The 16,643-nt window shown below is 46.5% G+C and overlaps 6 protein-coding genes across 6 annotated transcripts, besides 3 other annotated features; 3 read left to right on the top strand and 3 right to left on the bottom strand.

Annotated features, from left to right (window-relative positions):
- Positions 1 to 308: 308 nt before the first annotated feature.
- On the bottom strand, positions 309 to 4,143 carry TSTA_088850 (Chromo domain protein Chp1p, putative; the record flags this gene model as incomplete). Its single annotated transcript, XM_002478567.1, has 5 exons — positions 309 to 692; positions 758 to 1,109; positions 1,141 to 1,460; positions 1,526 to 2,572; positions 2,623 to 4,143. The coding sequence occupies 5 exons, from the start codon at positions 4,141 to 4,143 to the stop codon at positions 309 to 311; spliced, it is 3,624 nt and encodes a 1,207-aa protein (XP_002478612.1).
- Positions 4,144 to 4,935: 792 nt separating this feature from the next.
- TSTA_088840 (uncharacterized protein) lies at positions 4,936 to 6,036 on the bottom strand (the record flags this gene model as incomplete). The annotated part of the gene is made up of 2 exons (XM_002478566.1): positions 4,936 to 5,610; positions 5,680 to 6,036. 2 exons carry the CDS (start codon positions 6,034 to 6,036, stop codon positions 4,936 to 4,938), a joined length of 1,032 nt encoding a protein of 343 aa, XP_002478611.1.
- Positions 4,939 to 5,823: a mobile genetic element.
- Positions 5,077 to 5,820: a mobile genetic element.
- A 390-nt stretch (positions 6,037 to 6,426) lies between the features above and the next one.
- TSTA_088830 (Ras GTPase Rab11, putative) lies at positions 6,427 to 7,411 on the top strand (the record flags this gene model as incomplete). The annotated part of the gene is made up of 6 exons (XM_002478565.1): positions 6,427 to 6,467; positions 6,539 to 6,551; positions 6,627 to 6,717; positions 6,790 to 7,088; positions 7,138 to 7,218; positions 7,281 to 7,411. The coding sequence occupies exons 1-6, from the start codon at positions 6,447 to 6,449 to the stop codon at positions 7,409 to 7,411; spliced, it is 636 nt and encodes a 211-aa protein (XP_002478610.1). The 5' UTR covers positions 6,427 to 6,446.
- A 721-nt stretch (positions 7,412 to 8,132) lies between these two features.
- Positions 8,133 to 9,311, top strand: TSTA_088820 (UPF0160 domain protein MYG1, putative; the record flags this gene model as incomplete). Its single annotated transcript, XM_002478564.1, has 2 exons — positions 8,133 to 8,194; positions 8,288 to 9,311. 2 exons carry the CDS (start codon positions 8,133 to 8,135, stop codon positions 9,309 to 9,311), a joined length of 1,086 nt encoding a protein of 361 aa, XP_002478609.1.
- A 1,293-nt stretch (positions 9,312 to 10,604) lies between these two features.
- Positions 10,605 to 13,263, top strand: TSTA_088810 (alpha-1,2-mannosidase family protein; the record flags this gene model as incomplete). Its single annotated transcript, XM_002478563.1, has 4 exons — positions 10,605 to 11,457; positions 11,506 to 11,939; positions 11,994 to 12,757; positions 12,804 to 13,263. 4 exons carry the CDS (start codon positions 10,605 to 10,607, stop codon positions 13,261 to 13,263), a joined length of 2,511 nt encoding a protein of 836 aa, XP_002478608.1.
- Positions 13,264 to 13,363: 100 nt separating this feature from the next.
- TSTA_088800 (carnitine acetyl transferase) lies at positions 13,364 to 15,988 on the bottom strand (the record flags this gene model as incomplete). The annotated part of the gene is made up of 4 exons (XM_002478562.1): positions 13,364 to 13,494; positions 13,544 to 15,460; positions 15,507 to 15,536; positions 15,592 to 15,988. 4 exons carry the CDS (start codon positions 15,986 to 15,988, stop codon positions 13,364 to 13,366), a joined length of 2,475 nt encoding a protein of 824 aa, XP_002478607.1.
- Positions 14,000 to 14,055: a microsatellite.
- Positions 15,989 to 16,643: the final 655 nt, after the last annotated feature.

Here is a 16,643-nt window from a genome sequence, read left to right as displayed (position 1 = left end):
AGGATCGGACCTATCCAAGCAATTGGTTACCAACCCATTTAGGAAGTCTTTCTAGCAGAACGTGACTAATAGACGATATCCGCGGCGATTACAAATATCGCCGATATCTCTGGCGATATTATTCGCCGTGATCTGGAAAGGTGGATACAGATATCGAATATTTATTCGATGCTTTTGGTACGGCGGATACGAATATCGAATATACCTAGATTAAGCCGATATCTGTATTCGCACTAGCCCTACTGATATGAACACCTTTGCCATCGAACAATACTCATAGCAAGAAATTCTCATAGTGTACGTATATACTACCGGGACTGCCGACGATTCGAAGATGCTGCAGGCGGCCCCTTGTTGAAAGATGCAAGTTTATGAGCTTCCGAATTCCATGTCGCCGCTGTCTCATTAAGTGACGGTCGTCGCGCATTTGCAGGTGCGAGTGTAGGAGGTAATTGTGATTTGGAGTGTGGAATCCTTTGAGTATCCGAATTCCATGGAGCTACTCTGTCATTCAGGGATGGATGCGGTATTGTTGGTGTGGTTGCAGATGCCCCTGACGCTGGGACTGGTAGTGCTGCTGCGGCTTTCGATGGTGACAATGCTGCTGACGACTGACTTAACCATTTTGCGTAATAGTCTTTGTTGATATTGGATTTTCGGAAGAAGTCGTTTGCGCCTTGGATGATCTCGATCTATTTCGATATATGTTAGTTTTCATGGGAGACCATTCCATAGGAGATTTGAGAGAAAAACTAACATGTTGCCACTTCTGCCAGCGATCCATCGGTTTGTTATGGGTGATGATATTAAACTTTCGCAGAGACGCTGCATTGAGAATAGCCCAGGCCGCAAATACTTCGCATAAAAGATCTGCGTCTTTTTGCTGCTCCATTTCTTGTGTTTTGTTCGTCCCTGGTCCTGAGAAACCATCTGCAGGCTCAATCTTGGGCATTTCGGCCAGCGATACAACGGGACTTTCAAGGGATGGGTTATAGAAACAGTCAAGATCGCGCGCTTCAACCGGCCAATTTGATGAATCACCATAGCATGCAGTGTCGCCTATAAGAACGGCCATTACGGCGAATCTAGGAAGCAGTTCAGCACTCGACCTAATATACGAAAAAAAGGGACTTGACTTACCGAGGATCTTCTTCAGACATCCAATCCAACCACTGCAAAACATTTGGACGAAACATCATTTTAATTGTGCCCGGAAACTTTAATATAGAAGCCTCCCGAAACCAAGCTAGAACCATGATCGCTGCGTCTCTTTCCTGCAACATGAAATCCTCCGCCATGAGGTAACCAGTTCCTTGAGGGAAGAGTCTTTGAAAATGCGTCTTTGGCTCAATATTTGGGATGGCCGTGGCAAGAGAAACGTTCCAAAAGTTAAAAGAAGAGCCCATTGTGAGTTTATGGAAGCCCGGCATATCGCTGTAATGCAGAAATGTATGGTGAAACTACAATCAGACCGAAAAGATAAGCATAAAAAACTGTGTGTGGAGAATTCTGCGCAGACACTCACCAATGCAACTCCTGAAGAAGATTTCGTAAACTTTTCCCAGTCATTTTGTTTGCGATTAGACAATACAATCGCAAAATGGTTCTCAAGAAACTGCTCCAAAACCTGAAAGTCCGCATCTGCATCTTCCGGAAACCATAAATAGAAGCAATTTGCCTGTTTAACGGTAGCATGACTGGTGACAGCGGCGATATTATCGTACGTGATATTGTAGTTAGTTAGGAAGAAATTCTCCAAGACTACTTTAATGTTTTCTGGATTGCTGATATCAAGCATATGGACATCCTGACCTTCTTCAATACCCTGATTCGAATACTGCTCGTTCAGCGTCAAAGGAGCGGGTGATGGGACGTCAATGTCATTCGAGACAGGGGCATGTGATGTTATAATTTCTATAGAATCTTCATTAGCCTCAGGCGTCGAATCAGATGATGTGTCCATAGCGTCGAAATGTGCGTCGGCCGAATCGTCTTGGTCAGTAGCGACAGGATTTGAGAGAATATTTGATTGTCCGCTTGGGGGCACCCCTGGCGCTTGATCTTCGCAAATAGCTGGAGCTTCTGAACGAGAGTTACGGGCTAACAAGACACGCTCTTTATATCCTAATGACGAATCATCGGGCCGAGATCGAGGTGTAGAAGGAATGGCTTGGGATGGAAAGCGCCAAGTGTTCAAACCCTCCACCTGAGGCTTTCCAGCATCTTCATAACGGCCCTGTCGTTCTGGTCTCTGCGATATCTTTCTCGTCATGGATTCATTTTTAGCCGGCGCGACTTCCCGTAGATGACGCGGGAGTATACCTCGAATGCCTGCAATGCGTAGAGTACCGCTTGGTGCGCAATAGTTTCGCCTGTTAAGAAACTGAAAACTTCTAGTTGCAGCTGGATAACAGATAAGAGTTAAACCATAATCTGGTTTGGAAGGATCAGGGCAGATTCTTGCTATTGCGACAATGTCCTTGTCTAGCAACAAATTCTCCAGGCCATCTAACCCAGGCTTTGTGTCGGGATAGGAACGGATAAAGCCATTAAGAAAGACTTCATTATTCAACTGCCTTTCGTTAGACTAAATGGTCGAAATCAAGATATACGCCATCTTACCTCACGTGACAAAGATCGAAAACGCTCTAACGTGCAAAGCTCTTCGAAGCGAAGCCTGATCTCGAGATCGTATTTGAGTTGAAAAATTATCTCTCGAGCGTAGAACGAGCAATTGCAGAGGAGGGTATCACCTATCTCAACGGCTTCGGGGCCATATGAAAGCCGAATAAGAATATCTGTTGGGTCGCGCAGTTGACGTTTTCCAACCCAGAGCGTTCCATTTGGATACCAGTTCAGCACGCGTGAACAAGGTTGATTTTTAGTTGGAAAATAATCCGATTTCTTTTTTGTCTGACCTTCTCTAACCCCTTGCGCGGAATTGTTGGTTGGTTTGTTGCTTGGCAGCGTGGTACCTGCGGGTAGGGTACTTGGGGGTATAGCTGGGGAGGGCTCTGCAGCGTTTAATTGTTGCGATGGGAGCACGGGACTCTCTGTCGATACACTTGGAGTTTGAGGCACGGTTGTTTGTTGAGCCTCAGGTACTTCATCTTGCTCCACAAAGAGACTATTATCCGAGTCTTTTTCCTGATGCTTTCTAAGAAATGAAGACATTTGGAATGGAGACCACGTCTTAGGACTTTGTAACTCTAAATCATTTCTGTTAGGTTCGGGGTCTTGTCGAGAAGCTTTTTCGAATCGGTGTGTGGTCTGAAATAGCTTCCACGTTTTGTTCTTGTCCGCTGAAGCACTGGGTTGCTGCCGCGCACGATTCAATACGTTAGCAAGGTCTCTTCTTTGAATACGGCCATCCACAACTTTGATATCGACAGGTTTCGGAGATGCTGCTCTTGGTCTTTCTGTTTGGCGAGCTGTTTGATTGGTAGGGCGAGCAGTCTGCTTGATAGGGCATGTTGGTGGGGGTCGCGCTGTAGCTGGTTTGGGTTGGTTGTTGATGGCTATGTTGCCAGGTTGATTTGGAGATCCTGATTGAGTATTATCAAAATTTGATGGACTATTCTGACCAAGACTCCTGCGAGCCATAAGAGGCTCCTCGTCAGAAGACGCTTCTGAGGAAGGGGCCACCGTATCCGGCTCTTTGGTCGGTTCGGCAATTGCTTGACTCTCGTTCTGGCTCTCTTGATTTTCTGAGGCCGGCAGACCGAGTCTCGCACGTTTCTCTCTTCGCCGTCGTTTACGCTCCTGGCGGGCGTTTTCAAGAGCTTCACATTCAGCCTGCCATGCTTCAACGTCAAACGGTTGTATCAGACCTCGTCTTATCTGTCGTTTCCTGTGTTTCCACTCTCTTAATATTTCCTTGGTGTTGAAGGATTCTCTCGGCTCCCAGGTGCAACGCGAGTCCGAGTAACCTTTCCACTTAACGAGGTACATTCTTTGGCCATTGATTATTTCCTGTGCATGAATGGTTTCGACCTCGTATTCATCTTGAAATTCGCTTTCCACAGTTGAGGTGAGAGATATGTCATCTTCATCATGCTCAACTGCTGCCACTGTCGAAGTGGGCACATCGTTGAGGTCTGGTGTTTGTATGCCCAACCCTTGAGGTCTGGGAGGCGACGCCATTTTGCCTTGCGGAATTCATCAAGTAGTCATCAACACCATCCAGGACTAGCAAGAGATTATATGATATGCCGGTGACAGTAGCTTTCAGTCACGATGAAACAGTAGGTAAATTGTGGAGATAGAAATGAATTGATGTCTGGGCGCTGGGCGCGTAGCGTAAAATATTCCCGTCTTTGTGATCGTCAAGGGACGACCAGTGTTGCTACCATTTCGATAAATCAGATGAATCGGTGAAGCTCTCTTTTTCCCAAAATATAATCTCTAAAATCTCTCTTTCAGAGTCGGCCTCCTCAGTTACTAGACATGCTAGTGTAAACTGCGCAAAGTAGACAGTACAAACGGTTGATTTGTGAGCCGAGTTAAATGAAACATACAAGAGGATTAGAATGTCCTTTCTTCGTGCCACACCATGCAGTGGAAATATTTATTCAAGGCAAGTACCGTAAATGCTTCCTGAGAGGTTGTATGAGTAAAGACTTATAGAGGCCAATCATCTATGAATGTTCAGGAACCAAAATGATTCCGCTGCTAGAAGTAAATTTGATATAGGTCACGTGATCTGATTTTTGAATGTATACAATTCGCTCCTTGACGCTGGAAAACTACCAGAGCGGAAGAAAACATAAAAAATATATGAATACCTAATGGTTATTACCGAAAGGGAGGTATTGGTTGTAAGTCGTAAATGCGTCTATCATACATATGTACCCTAGAAATTCCTCCAGCCTATAACTCCGTCATTGCTTTTCGACCATCATAAGCGCTGAAATGTAGCAAAAAAGTTCGAAAAAACTATATGGGCATTCCCTTCCTCGTTAACACCTTTTCCATACGTAACTTCATGGTATCTACCAATTTGTTGATCTCCTTCGTGGTTATCTTATCCCATTCTTCCAATACCGCGATCTTTAACTGGATCTGATCTCCGATGCTTCGCTTTTGTAGCCTTTTTTTCAAGAGGAGTAGGACGTCTTTGAGAACATTCAGATCAGGCGAGGTCGGCGGATTCTGTATATAAGGTAGATGCAACGAGTCGAGATAGGCGTGTACCATATTTTGAGGGGCCGTCGCATGTTCGTATACCTCGCTGGCGTTGTCAAGATATATCATTCGGCGGGCGGTCACGATAGGTTGGACGTGCAGTTGTATGATTTGTGATATATAATCACGCTGACTCATTGCAGAAAGGTCGTTATCTTCGGTTTCGAGAAAAATGAGAGGTCCCTTGTAATCATATCCCACCATTGCCCAGCAATGAAATAGGGCTTTATCAATCTCTTCCCTCGACTGTAGACAATCTTCGCATAGCCGCTCATCCTTCCTATTAAACACTTTTGCTTTCCGGGTTGTCCCCAGACCGAAATTGACGAAATCGCTGAATAGCATTGAGCGCCATTCGTTCTGCCATTTGTGATGCGCCAAAGCATACTGCATCCTGGTCTCTCTGGCTTGTTTCGATAGCCATTTCTGTTGGCAGGCTATTCGTTTACAGTAACCTTCCTTAATCATGTAATTTCGGATTGTTTGTAAATGTACGCCGTCGACGCCAACCGAGTGGCCCAATTGTTCCCAGGAAACATCTCCGTTCGAATTCTCGAGCAACATAATCATCTTTTGTGTGAGATCGTCGCTGATCTTTTTGGGCCGCCCGCGCTTATCGGATTTTTTGGAGACTCTTGATTTAGATGTGGTCTGCGCATTGTCCGGATCTGTTCTTGTAGGATGTGGTTTGTTCGTTCTTTCGGATTGCGGATGTTGTTGCGGCATCGGATTGCCCACTTTCTGAAGATAGGTGAAGGCGGTTGGCATGGCTATATCCGGGTTTGAAGGCCTCGAAGGCAGTGATACGCCCGTAGGGCCCTGGGTGAGAATCGGTTGCACTCCTTTCAACATGGATATATCACTAATTCGTAAGCTTCTCGTCTAAAGGTTTTCATGATCGCAAATTCGACCGGAAATTCTATCGCGAAATGTCACGTGAAAGCCGCTAGTCCCGATTGGGCCAGACGGGCAGTGTTACAGGCATCGACATACTCAGACCACCACAAGCTGTGTCACGTTTTGGTTTTGCTAACTCGAAACAACTGACTCTTTGTGAATCACTCTCAGGTATTCTTCTACCCACGCCTTCAAATTCTGATTCCGATCTCTCCCTCAAGATTGGATTCTAACCTTCGCAGGTTGTTGCGGTCTACGTTCCACTTCCCCCCCGTTTGCTCCACAGTCCAGTCCCTATCTTCCTACACCACGTCTATTTGCACTTCGACAAAACCAAGTAAACAACCTTTTGATCACACGACGTCATGGCTAACGACGAATACGATGTGAGTTATCTTTGTGGTCCATTTATGGTCGGATTCGATAGGAATAGATTGTTAACTTGAGTTCTGTTTAGTTTCTTTTCAAAGGTGACTGAACCCATCCCTTACCGTCAGGGCTACAACGACAACTATGACCATGCAACATACTAACGCTTTTCTAAGTCGTCCTTATCGGAGACTCCGGTGTTGGTAAATCCAACCTCTTGAGCCGATTCACTCGAAATGAATTCAACCTAGACTCCAAGTCCACCATGTAAGCAACCTATGATAATCGCAATGACGACCACACAGAAAATATGGTAGTTTACTGATATCTCATATCAAGTGGTGTCGAATTCGCCACACGTTCGATTCAGGTCGACTCGAAAACAATCAAAGCTCAGATCTGGGATACGGCTGGACAAGAGCGTTACCGTGCCATCACCTCCGCCTACTACCGTGGTGCCGTTGGAGCTTTGCTCGTTTACGATATTAGCAAACATCAGACTTATGACAATGTGACACGGTGGTTGAAGGAGTTGCGCGATCATGCAGACTCTAACATTGTTATTATGTTGGTTGGAAATAAGAGTGATTTGAGACATTTGCGTGCGGTGCCCACGGAAGATGCCAAGCAATTTGCCAGTGAGCATGTCGGAGCTGATGACCATAATATGATACTGACGGGAGCTAGGTGAAAACAACCTTTCCTTTATTGAGACTTCTGCTCTTGATGCCAGCAACGTTGAGCTTGCTTTCCAGAACATCTTGACAGGTGAGTGCTAAGTTTGAGGGAATTGCGCAATGGGACTATATACTGACGTTTGTGATCTTTAGAAATCTACCGCATCGTTTCCAGCAAGGCCTTGGATCAGGGCGAAGGTGGCCAGAACCCCCTCGGCGAACGCCGTCAAGTGGTCGAAATAAGCAAGACTCAAGACACAGAGACAAAACAAGGATGCTGTTAAAGAATGACTGTCTGTCATGCAGTCCAGACTTTGGAACCAAGACGAAATGCCCCTTCTCTTCCCGCCAGTTACGTTATGATTCATAATGTGTCTATTTTTTGGGCAATGCTAAAATGGAATTTGGGTTGTCTGAAGTTTGATGATTTTATGTTCCTGATGCCAAGGTAGTTTCGGGGAGCTCTTTTTCTTTCTTTTTTCGAGCCGGGACAGGGAGTTTTGAGACTTCAAATAGTCTCTGCAGAACAGACCGAATTGAGAGGTGTTTTTTGCAGAGGTTACTGTTTTTGCGGTGGGTTATACGCTTTTTGTTCACCAAGTTTCAAGTTCCAGATTCTTGTTTTTATTCTTTCGACTCTGTTCCATTCTATCTAATCAATGATAAACGAGAATGTTCGATGCTTGCTAATATACAAACTTCTTTTTCTCTCTGACTTTGACTTCGCTCAATTGCCACAGAGTTGGAACAGTGACGCTGGAGGTCTCCCTTGATAATGTAAACCACGCAGCCTGATGAGCTTTATTGGGTTGAAGGTCAGCACATCTCGTGGACATGAGGCTGAATTGATATTAGTTTTGGCCAATCAACGGCGACCAATTCAGCCACTAGTATTATTCCAGTTAGTCCATATATATATATCACGTGCTCTGTAGTACAATCGCGGGACAACCAGAAAAGATTGTGATAGCTTCATCCATGCTCCAATTTCGTAACTTGCTCAAAATGGCCACAGAAACCGCTTCAAAAAGGCTCAAAACTGCAGGACCACTTATCGGCACCCACAAGTATGTTCCTGTTCCCCCGTGATTGAATAGCAGCATGCGTTTCTCTCGAAAATGTTAAAGAGTCCTACCCCGCTAACTCACTATCCGATATAGTGGACACTTCCATGCCGATGAAGCTCTGGCAGTCTACATGCTCCGTCTCCTACCCGAGTACCACTCTTCACCGTTAGTACGAACACGCGATTCCGAACGTCTAGCAGAATGCCACACCGTTGTCGACGTCGGCGGTGAATACGATCCCGCCAAAAACCGTTATGATCACCACCAACGCACATTCAACACGACTTTCCCTAATCACAAAACCAAATTGTCATCCGCAGGTCTCGTGTTTATGCACTTTGGTCGTGCGATTGTGTCGCAGCATACGTCCCTGCCGATTGATCATCCGGATGTGGAATTGCTGTATGAGAAGCTCTACACGGATTTTGTGGAGGCGCTGGATGCACATGATAATGGTATCAGTGTCTATGACCCGGCGGCCGTGAGCGCCTCAGGTTTGGAGAAACGTTTCAAGGACGGTGCTATCAGTCTTGGGTCCCTAGTCGGGGACTTGAACTACCCAGACCCGGTGATCGCAGGTGGTGAACCACAGGATGAAGATGGCCTGTTTGCACGCGCAAGCACATTCATCGGCGATGTGTTTCTACGGAAACTACGTCTAGCCGCTTCGACATGGCTCCCTGCCCGCGCCACCGTGAGCGAGGCATACCGTAATCGCAAACAGATCCATCCCAGCGGACGGATAATCGTACTTTCCGGAGGAGGTGTCCCATGGAAAGAACATCTATATAACTTTGAGACCGAATCTCAATGCGAAGGAGAGTCGGAACAAGTGTACTACGTTCTTTACCCGGAGAATTCTGCGCCGGATGCCAAGTGGCGGGTACAATGCGTACCAGAGTCGGAAGGGAGCTTTGTCTCTAGGAAACCGTTACCGGATACATGGCGGGGTGTTCGTGATCAGGATCTCGACGGAGTGATTGCTGCTGAGTCGCAAAAGGCCGGTAAAGAGGGTATTCCATCGGGAGCAATTTTTACACATGCCAGCGGTTTTATTGGTGGTCATCAGACTAAGGAGGGTGCACTTGCTATGGCTATTCGGAGTTTGGAGATGTAGACTAAAAGTTTTTTCTTTGATGTCCTTCATAATGAAACGAAAATGTTATGAGACTGTCGTGTGCCTTTATTCAGTCGTCTGACCGTTGATTAATCCCTGTCATTGGCCAATACAGCGGCTGAAATATCCTGTTCAGCCACTGAATCTTTTTGAATAAACAGAGTCACTATACAAAATTCTCCTAACAACAACTCCCTCATTGGCCGGCTTGATCATACATCGCTTCTCTCTTGGTGGGCACAGTGATCTGTCCAATCACATAAAATATCGCCGCACGTTGTTTCTCGGTTGATTAAGACTTTTTCTCGAGTTTCCCATGATTTTACATGTTTTTGTGATCGACTAATGCGATATTATATACAGACTAAAAAATGGTCGATAAGTATGGTGGCGAACGTGCCCTAAAGCTTGTCTATGTTTGGCTCTGCATTCAAGGATTCAAGGGATGTTTAGTCTGGGCACCTTACTTATGCTTAAGTTTAGTACGTTCTACTATCGCGGATTCGTTCCGTACTCCTTGCTGTGTATTCGATACCGCTGTCTTGATGGTCAGTTCGTGCCTTCGGCAGTGGTCTCTGGGCCTGATCGAGTCATATGAAGTGGCAGTTAGAATCACCACTATTCAATATTCTCAACTGCAGAGTCATTCATTGCCATAACAGTAATCTCATCCAATCTCGCCAACACCTACCCCATTCCGACATCCACTTCTTTGACCTCGGGCACTCCGTTCCCTGGATCACCGGCAAGCCCTAACTCTCCACATCACACCTTTTTTTAGCCTCAAATGAGTCAAGACTAACCTCGACCAGTAACGACCACTCGTTTCAGCCATGTGCTCTGTACAATTCTCAGACAGTACATAAAATTTAGTTGGGTATTTATGTATCCATGGTTGTATTCTCGTGTAAGCGTATGTATCCATGGGTCAAGATAGGAACACCCGAGGAGACTGGTCTCTGCAATGATCAATCAGGGTTTGGAGGGTGGGAAGCAGATACATACATATGCAGCTAATTCATAAAGGTCTTTTCGTCTCGTCTTGTCACTATGTGCTCCGCAACGATACACAAACCCGCATTGTCCTACTTATCAGACGATCATCAATCAGGTCAGGAGACAGGCGGCTAGTTCCTATTACCATGCTCTTATATTACTCATTATGGAACCAATGAAGGCGTGCTAGTCATTCGTGATGTTGTTCATGCAGGGCTAGAAGGGAGAAGGACTAGGGCTTACCATGCATTTCCATTCATATAAAGAATGCGCCTCTCGATATTTTCTTCCGAGACGATGGAGGATATAAATGCCAGAAAGACTCCAGTTGTTCAAGCCCTTGAACATCAGAATACTGAAAAGGGCAGTATAACGGATATAGAGAAGCAGCCACAATATAAAAATCAGGCAAAAGTGCGATCACGACACACAATCCATGAATCGGGAATCATGTTACTCTGGATTGGAGTCATAATATCAGTCCTGATATACTGCAGCAAAGCAGCCAGCACTCGCCCTGTGAACAACAGCAATGACAACGACACCACTAGACGAGCCACCAACAACCCAAATGACTACACCCAACACGTAAACATCTGGCTCGGCACTCAAGGCGGCGGAAACGACAATCCCGCCGTCTCCCGCCCCTTTAGCATGATCAAACTCGGTCCTGATCTTTTCGTCTCTGGAACAGATGCGTACTCAGGTTACTTGCCGAACGGCGCGTTCTCGGGTTTTAGTCTGATGCATGAACAGGGTACGGGTGGTGCGCCCAAATACGGGACTGTGGCTCAGTTACCGCTTGTCGGTGATGTGTTGCAGCCATTATCTAACCTGACGGTGGGAAGAAAGGGGGCGGATGAAGGTTCTGTCGGGTATTATAGGGCTACGACGAGTCAGGATGTTGTTGTGGAGTTGGCGGCTGCGAGTAGAGCGGGGATGTATCAGTATACATTCCCTAGTGATGGGGATGATGAGAAGAACAATGTTTTGGTGGATGTATCGCATATTTTGCCTTCGTATAGAGGCATGGGGTTGAGTCAGGGGTATGCCGAGGGAGAGATTAGGGTTGCTGAAGATGGGCATTATGAGGGATACGGTGTGTATAATAATGGTTGGAACAGGTCCCCGGATTGGACCATTTACTTCTGTAGGCCGTCTCACGTCTATACCTTTCAATGATGTGCTGACAGCATAGGTGGATACTTTGACACTGCCCCCGTCAGCAACAAGACATACACCGCAACCGATTCGACCGGAAGCATCGAACAACCCAGTGGACATGCCCAGTCCAACTCCAGCGCTGTCAGAATAGGTAGCCTGTTCACCTTCAACTCAACACAAGTCACATCCCGTGTCGGTATATCCTGGCTTTCCACCTCCCAGGCATGCACAAACCTCCAAAACGAGATCCCTTCCGGCACAGAATTCACCAAAGTAGTCAACGACACAAAATCAATCTGGAATGAACAAGTACTATCCAAAATCACAACGTCAGCCACAAACTCGACTACACTGGAATTACTCTATACATCGCTTTACTACATGCATCTGATTCCTACGAATCAAACAGGCGAGAATCCAGGATGGACGTCTGATGAGCCTTATTATCAGGATATATTCACATTTTGGGTATCCCCTCCCCCCATCTTCTCCTCATGTACGTCTGATACTAAGCGAAGAAAGGACCTCTTCCGCTGTGGCACATCCCTAATGCAAATCCTCCAACCAATCGCCTACGAAGAACAAATCCGTTCTCTAATCGACATCTACCGTCACGAAGGTTACATGCCCGACGCCCGTTCCTCCAACTACAACGGTCGAACACAAGGTGGCTCAAACGCGGATAACGTGCTCGCCGACGCATACGTAAAAGGTGTTCGAGGCAAAATCAACTGGATAGACGGCTACGCTGCAATGGTTAAAAATGCCGAAATGCCTCCTCCAAATACAATCCCACCCGATCCACAGGCACCGGATTCATCAACCAAGGAGGGTAGAGGCGCATTACCGGATTGGAAGGCATACGGCTTCATCACTCCCAAATATACCCGTGCGGTCTCACGGGCGGTTGAATACGCATACAACGATTTTGGTCTTTATCAAGTTGCGTTGGGATTACAACTTACCGCCGACGCAGAGAAATATCTGGATCGATCGCGGAATTGGCGTAATCATTGGAATCCAAATGCTACCTCTTTGGGGTATTCGGGGTTTGTGGTTCCGAGAGATTTGACGCAGGGGTTTCAAGATATTGATATCCTGGCATCCGGGTATTGGGGTGATGCATGCTACGAAGCTAGTCCGTGGGCATATTCGTTTACCGATGTACACGACGCAGCGCATATGATTAAATTAATGGGGGGTGAGAAATCATTCGAAGCAAGACTCAACACTACATTCCAACAAGGCGCGGATGGGACATATATTTTTGATCCTACCAATGAACCGTACGTCCCTATTTCCTTGAAAGTTGGTCGAAACTAATGCATGTAGAATGTTCACAATCCCCTATTTATACAACTACATAAACCGTCCGGACCTCTCAGTTTTGCATTCGCGTCACATCGCAAAAACGTACTACAATACAGGCGTAAAAGGTCTTCCAGGGAATAGTGATGCGGGCGCAATGCAGACCTGGTTGCTTTGGAATATGATTGGCTTGTATCCTATAACGGGTCAGACGACGTTTTTGATTCATTCACCTTGGTTTGAGTCGATGAGTATTGATCTTGGGGAAGGAAAGAGGTTGAATGTTACGTCGACCGGGGGTGATAATAATGGTGATACGGACTACATTGTGAAGAGCGTTAGGGTTAATGGGCGTGAGTGGGAGAGGGGGTGGTTGAGTTGGGATGATGTCTTTGTAGATGGGGGATTGGTTGAGTTTGAGCTGGGTAAGGAGCCTGTACAGTGGGCAAGGGGGGATGTGCCTCCTAGTCCGGCTTCATCATAGATACTTAGGACATTGATGTGCATAGTCGTTCTATTCGTGTTCTATTCCGTGGGTATAGTCGAAAAGGCATCCAGTGATATAACGACAATATCAACGTATACTAATATTCAGCCAACTGCAACTTCTTCCCAACCGGTCTTCTCCTCTCAACCTTCTCTCCTCCAACCCGTTGCCTATCACCGTGCACACCTTTAAGTGCATGTAACAACATTCCCGCATCAAAGAATCCATCTAGAACAGTCAGCCTATGCACCTCATAAAGCCCAGAAGAGAAACTTACATCCACCCATCCCATCATCCTCTACATCCCCACTATCCGTAGTCGGTGTCTCTGTACCTCCGCGTCCATGACTTACATCCTGCCTTATAAGTCTTCCACGTCTATTCTCCAACCTCTCCGACAAAATCTCCATCTCTCTCGCTCGACTCGTCCGCGGACTAGTCGTCTTACGGCTCGTAGCCCTAATCAATTTCCGAATTTCGAGCAAATACGACTCCAGGGTATCCATCAACCGAGACGTCTGTCGATGTTTGGACGACGCACAGATCGATATTGAGTCTTCTTTGATTATATATCCAATACCGAACCCGTCGCCGGAGGTAGGACCAAATCCGAAATGTCGTAGAGCCGGGTTGCCGCAGTTGGATGTTGACAGAATTGTGTTGTTGATTTTGTCCCAGCCGGCATCGTTGAAGATGGCCGGTACGGTGGGTGGTGGTGTTGGTCGAGCGCGCATGCTGCTTATACTGTTGCTTCTGCCACTGCTGATACTTCGTCCACTGCTGCTGCTGGTATAACCCCCATTCTCGTCTGATGATGCCCTGTCGTCTAATGCCATTGACTCATCGACCGATGATGTCCCATCCAGTGATCGCTGCCAGACACAGAACAACGCGTACAAATGTCGGTCTTGTCCCTGAGCTTTCGCGCATTCCTTGGTAATGGCAGTATGTCTTTCCGTGGCCTTCTTCAATGCAGCCACTTTAAGTTCAGCTGGGTTATCGCCCCAGAATGTCTTGACAAAGTCGACAGATTCATTAGTCACAGGCCTAATAGCTTCTGTGCGACCATGCAAAAACATCTTCGTCATAGCCGGTTCATACGTATTCTCAACTCGACCATACAACCCATAATAAGCAGCTTGAAACGCCATTTGCACAAACGCATCTGGCGAGAAGCCTGCAGAGGTAATAAAACTCTTTCCATAACCAGAGAAATCAAGGACTTGGAATTCATGTTGGTGCAAGAGATCTGCCAGATGTGATTCGGCGAACCGAAGGGCAATGCTGAGCTCGGGGATCATGTCCCATTGGAGTTTGCGTGGTGTTGTGCTCACGTTACCAAAACTGCGGGGATCTCGTTTAGCTGGATCAGGGCTGTTGGATGCCCATAATGAAAGAGCTTGACCATTGATCGTTTTGGCGTATCGAAGGATTGTGTCCGTGTAGACATCACTGGCAAATCGTAAAACGGTATGGCCATCGACACCGGTATGCTCGAAATTGATACCGGCGCTACCGTTTTGACAAACTATAATCTGAAGTTTGTCATACCACCGGTTGATACAAGTTCCAATCTGGACGCCACGGACGATTTCACTCGTGCCACAAAGCATGTTTCCACACAAGTCGGCCGTGCTGGTTGGTTCCATATGGTCAAGACACAGGACAAAGATAGCACTGTCAACGATATGCAGGCATTCCGCATTATTCGACCCGGGATCCTTCGTGAGCAAATCTCTAAGTCCAGACCATACTTTACGATTCTCCGTACTCAAGATACCAAGAGCCTCCTTGGCAGCTTCTTGAATAGGGGTTTGTTGTGCATCATCGAGTATAACCTGCAGATTGATCGTGATATCTTTCTCGCTCATGATGAGATCGTTATTGTCATCTAACACATCGAACCAATAGAATTGGCCGCGGCAGAGGACCACAATGTGTTTGGCTGTGGCATTCTGGCCGATGATACAGCCATTCTCAGTGGGAACGCGAGCGGTACCAAACAACCGAGAATACTGATACATGCACAAAGGCGTGGTCTTGACTTTGTCGGGAGGAAGTTCCTCACGACGAACTGCGCGGACAAACGATAGTGCTGAGGAGACAAGCGAGGCAGCACGGGTGACCTGATTGTTTCTGGCAGGAGTCGGGTCATCTTCAAGTAGAAAGAAGGGATTCAAATTTAAAACGACAGCTAATCAGTCAGTATCTTCTCAACCAAAAGTGCTTGATGATCTTACAATTATCAAAGTTCAAGTACGAATCGTACCCTAAACAGTCAGTCATCTATAGTCCAAATGAGATTACTCGAATCGATATACATACAAAACTGTTCAATATAACTAGTCTTTGAAGAAGCATACTTCTTCAACCTCTCCTGCAACTCCGGTCCATCGGTCTTTAGGAACTCGCGTACGGCAGCTTTAGTCTCTTCATGTTCTCTAGGACTCTGCAATGGAGCCAAAGACTCGAGATACTTCTGACACGTACTCTCCAAATCTGGAATAGGCAGTTTTGGTAACGAGTCCTGATACGCAAACGTGACACCTTTCTTGGCCGGTGTCGGTGTGGACGTCGGCGTTGACGATGTTTGGGCTTGTTGTGGTTTTATTTCTTCAGGTTGTGTCTGTTCACCTGATAGTTTCATGGTGGAAGGTAGTATGGCCTCACTTCCTGAAGAAGTCATATTGAAGACCTTGACTGCAAGACGTGAGTAAGCCATTGTTTTCTTTCAGTCAGATCAACAAGCGTAAATCGCGGCTAGGAAAGTCGGGACAGAGAGAAGACGCAAAGCGCTGCGATAGAAGTAATGGCAATCTTGGAGACAGTAGTACGGCATAGCCTTGTGACTTTACTGTCATGTAAATAGACAGGCAAAGTATGTATAGTCACGGGGTATGTAACGGCATGTGACAAGCAGAAAGTTCGTAGTAACGAAGACAAGAGAAATATCAAAGCAAAGACGACATCAAGGAGACAGATATACATACTTACTCAGACCTCGAGAATCCGGCTCAATCGGCCGAAAGTGGATAACACAACTTCCAGCGTGGTTTGCGTCGTCCTTCGTGGGGGGTGTAGGTCACAATGAGGGGATGCAACGTCCGGGGGAACGGAACAAATCTGATAGTAGCAAGATAGTAACGGTAGCTTGTCGCTTCTCGCAAGGTACGTATGGTTAATAACGACTGCCGAACTTTCTGATAGGGATTTGATGGGACTTTTTAAATTAAAACTTGGCGCGCCTGATGTGGAGGTCCGATATTCCTAGGTCGAACGGAGCGGATAGGATGGTGGTGGTGTTGCGGTCCAACGGAAGCTTTCTGTCTCTCACTGCTCGGACAGGAAGGGTGTCTGTTCGAGGATGTAGGAGCTAG

This window comes from Talaromyces stipitatus, genomic scaffold, assembly GCF_000003125.1.
Source record: "Talaromyces stipitatus ATCC 10500 scf_1105507295527 genomic scaffold, whole genome shotgun sequence".
NCBI classification, from domain to species: Eukaryota; Fungi; Ascomycota; class Eurotiomycetes; order Eurotiales; family Trichocomaceae; genus Talaromyces; species Talaromyces stipitatus.
Note: the sequence above shows the minus strand (reverse complement) of the source record. Positions and strands in the feature narration are given on the sequence as shown.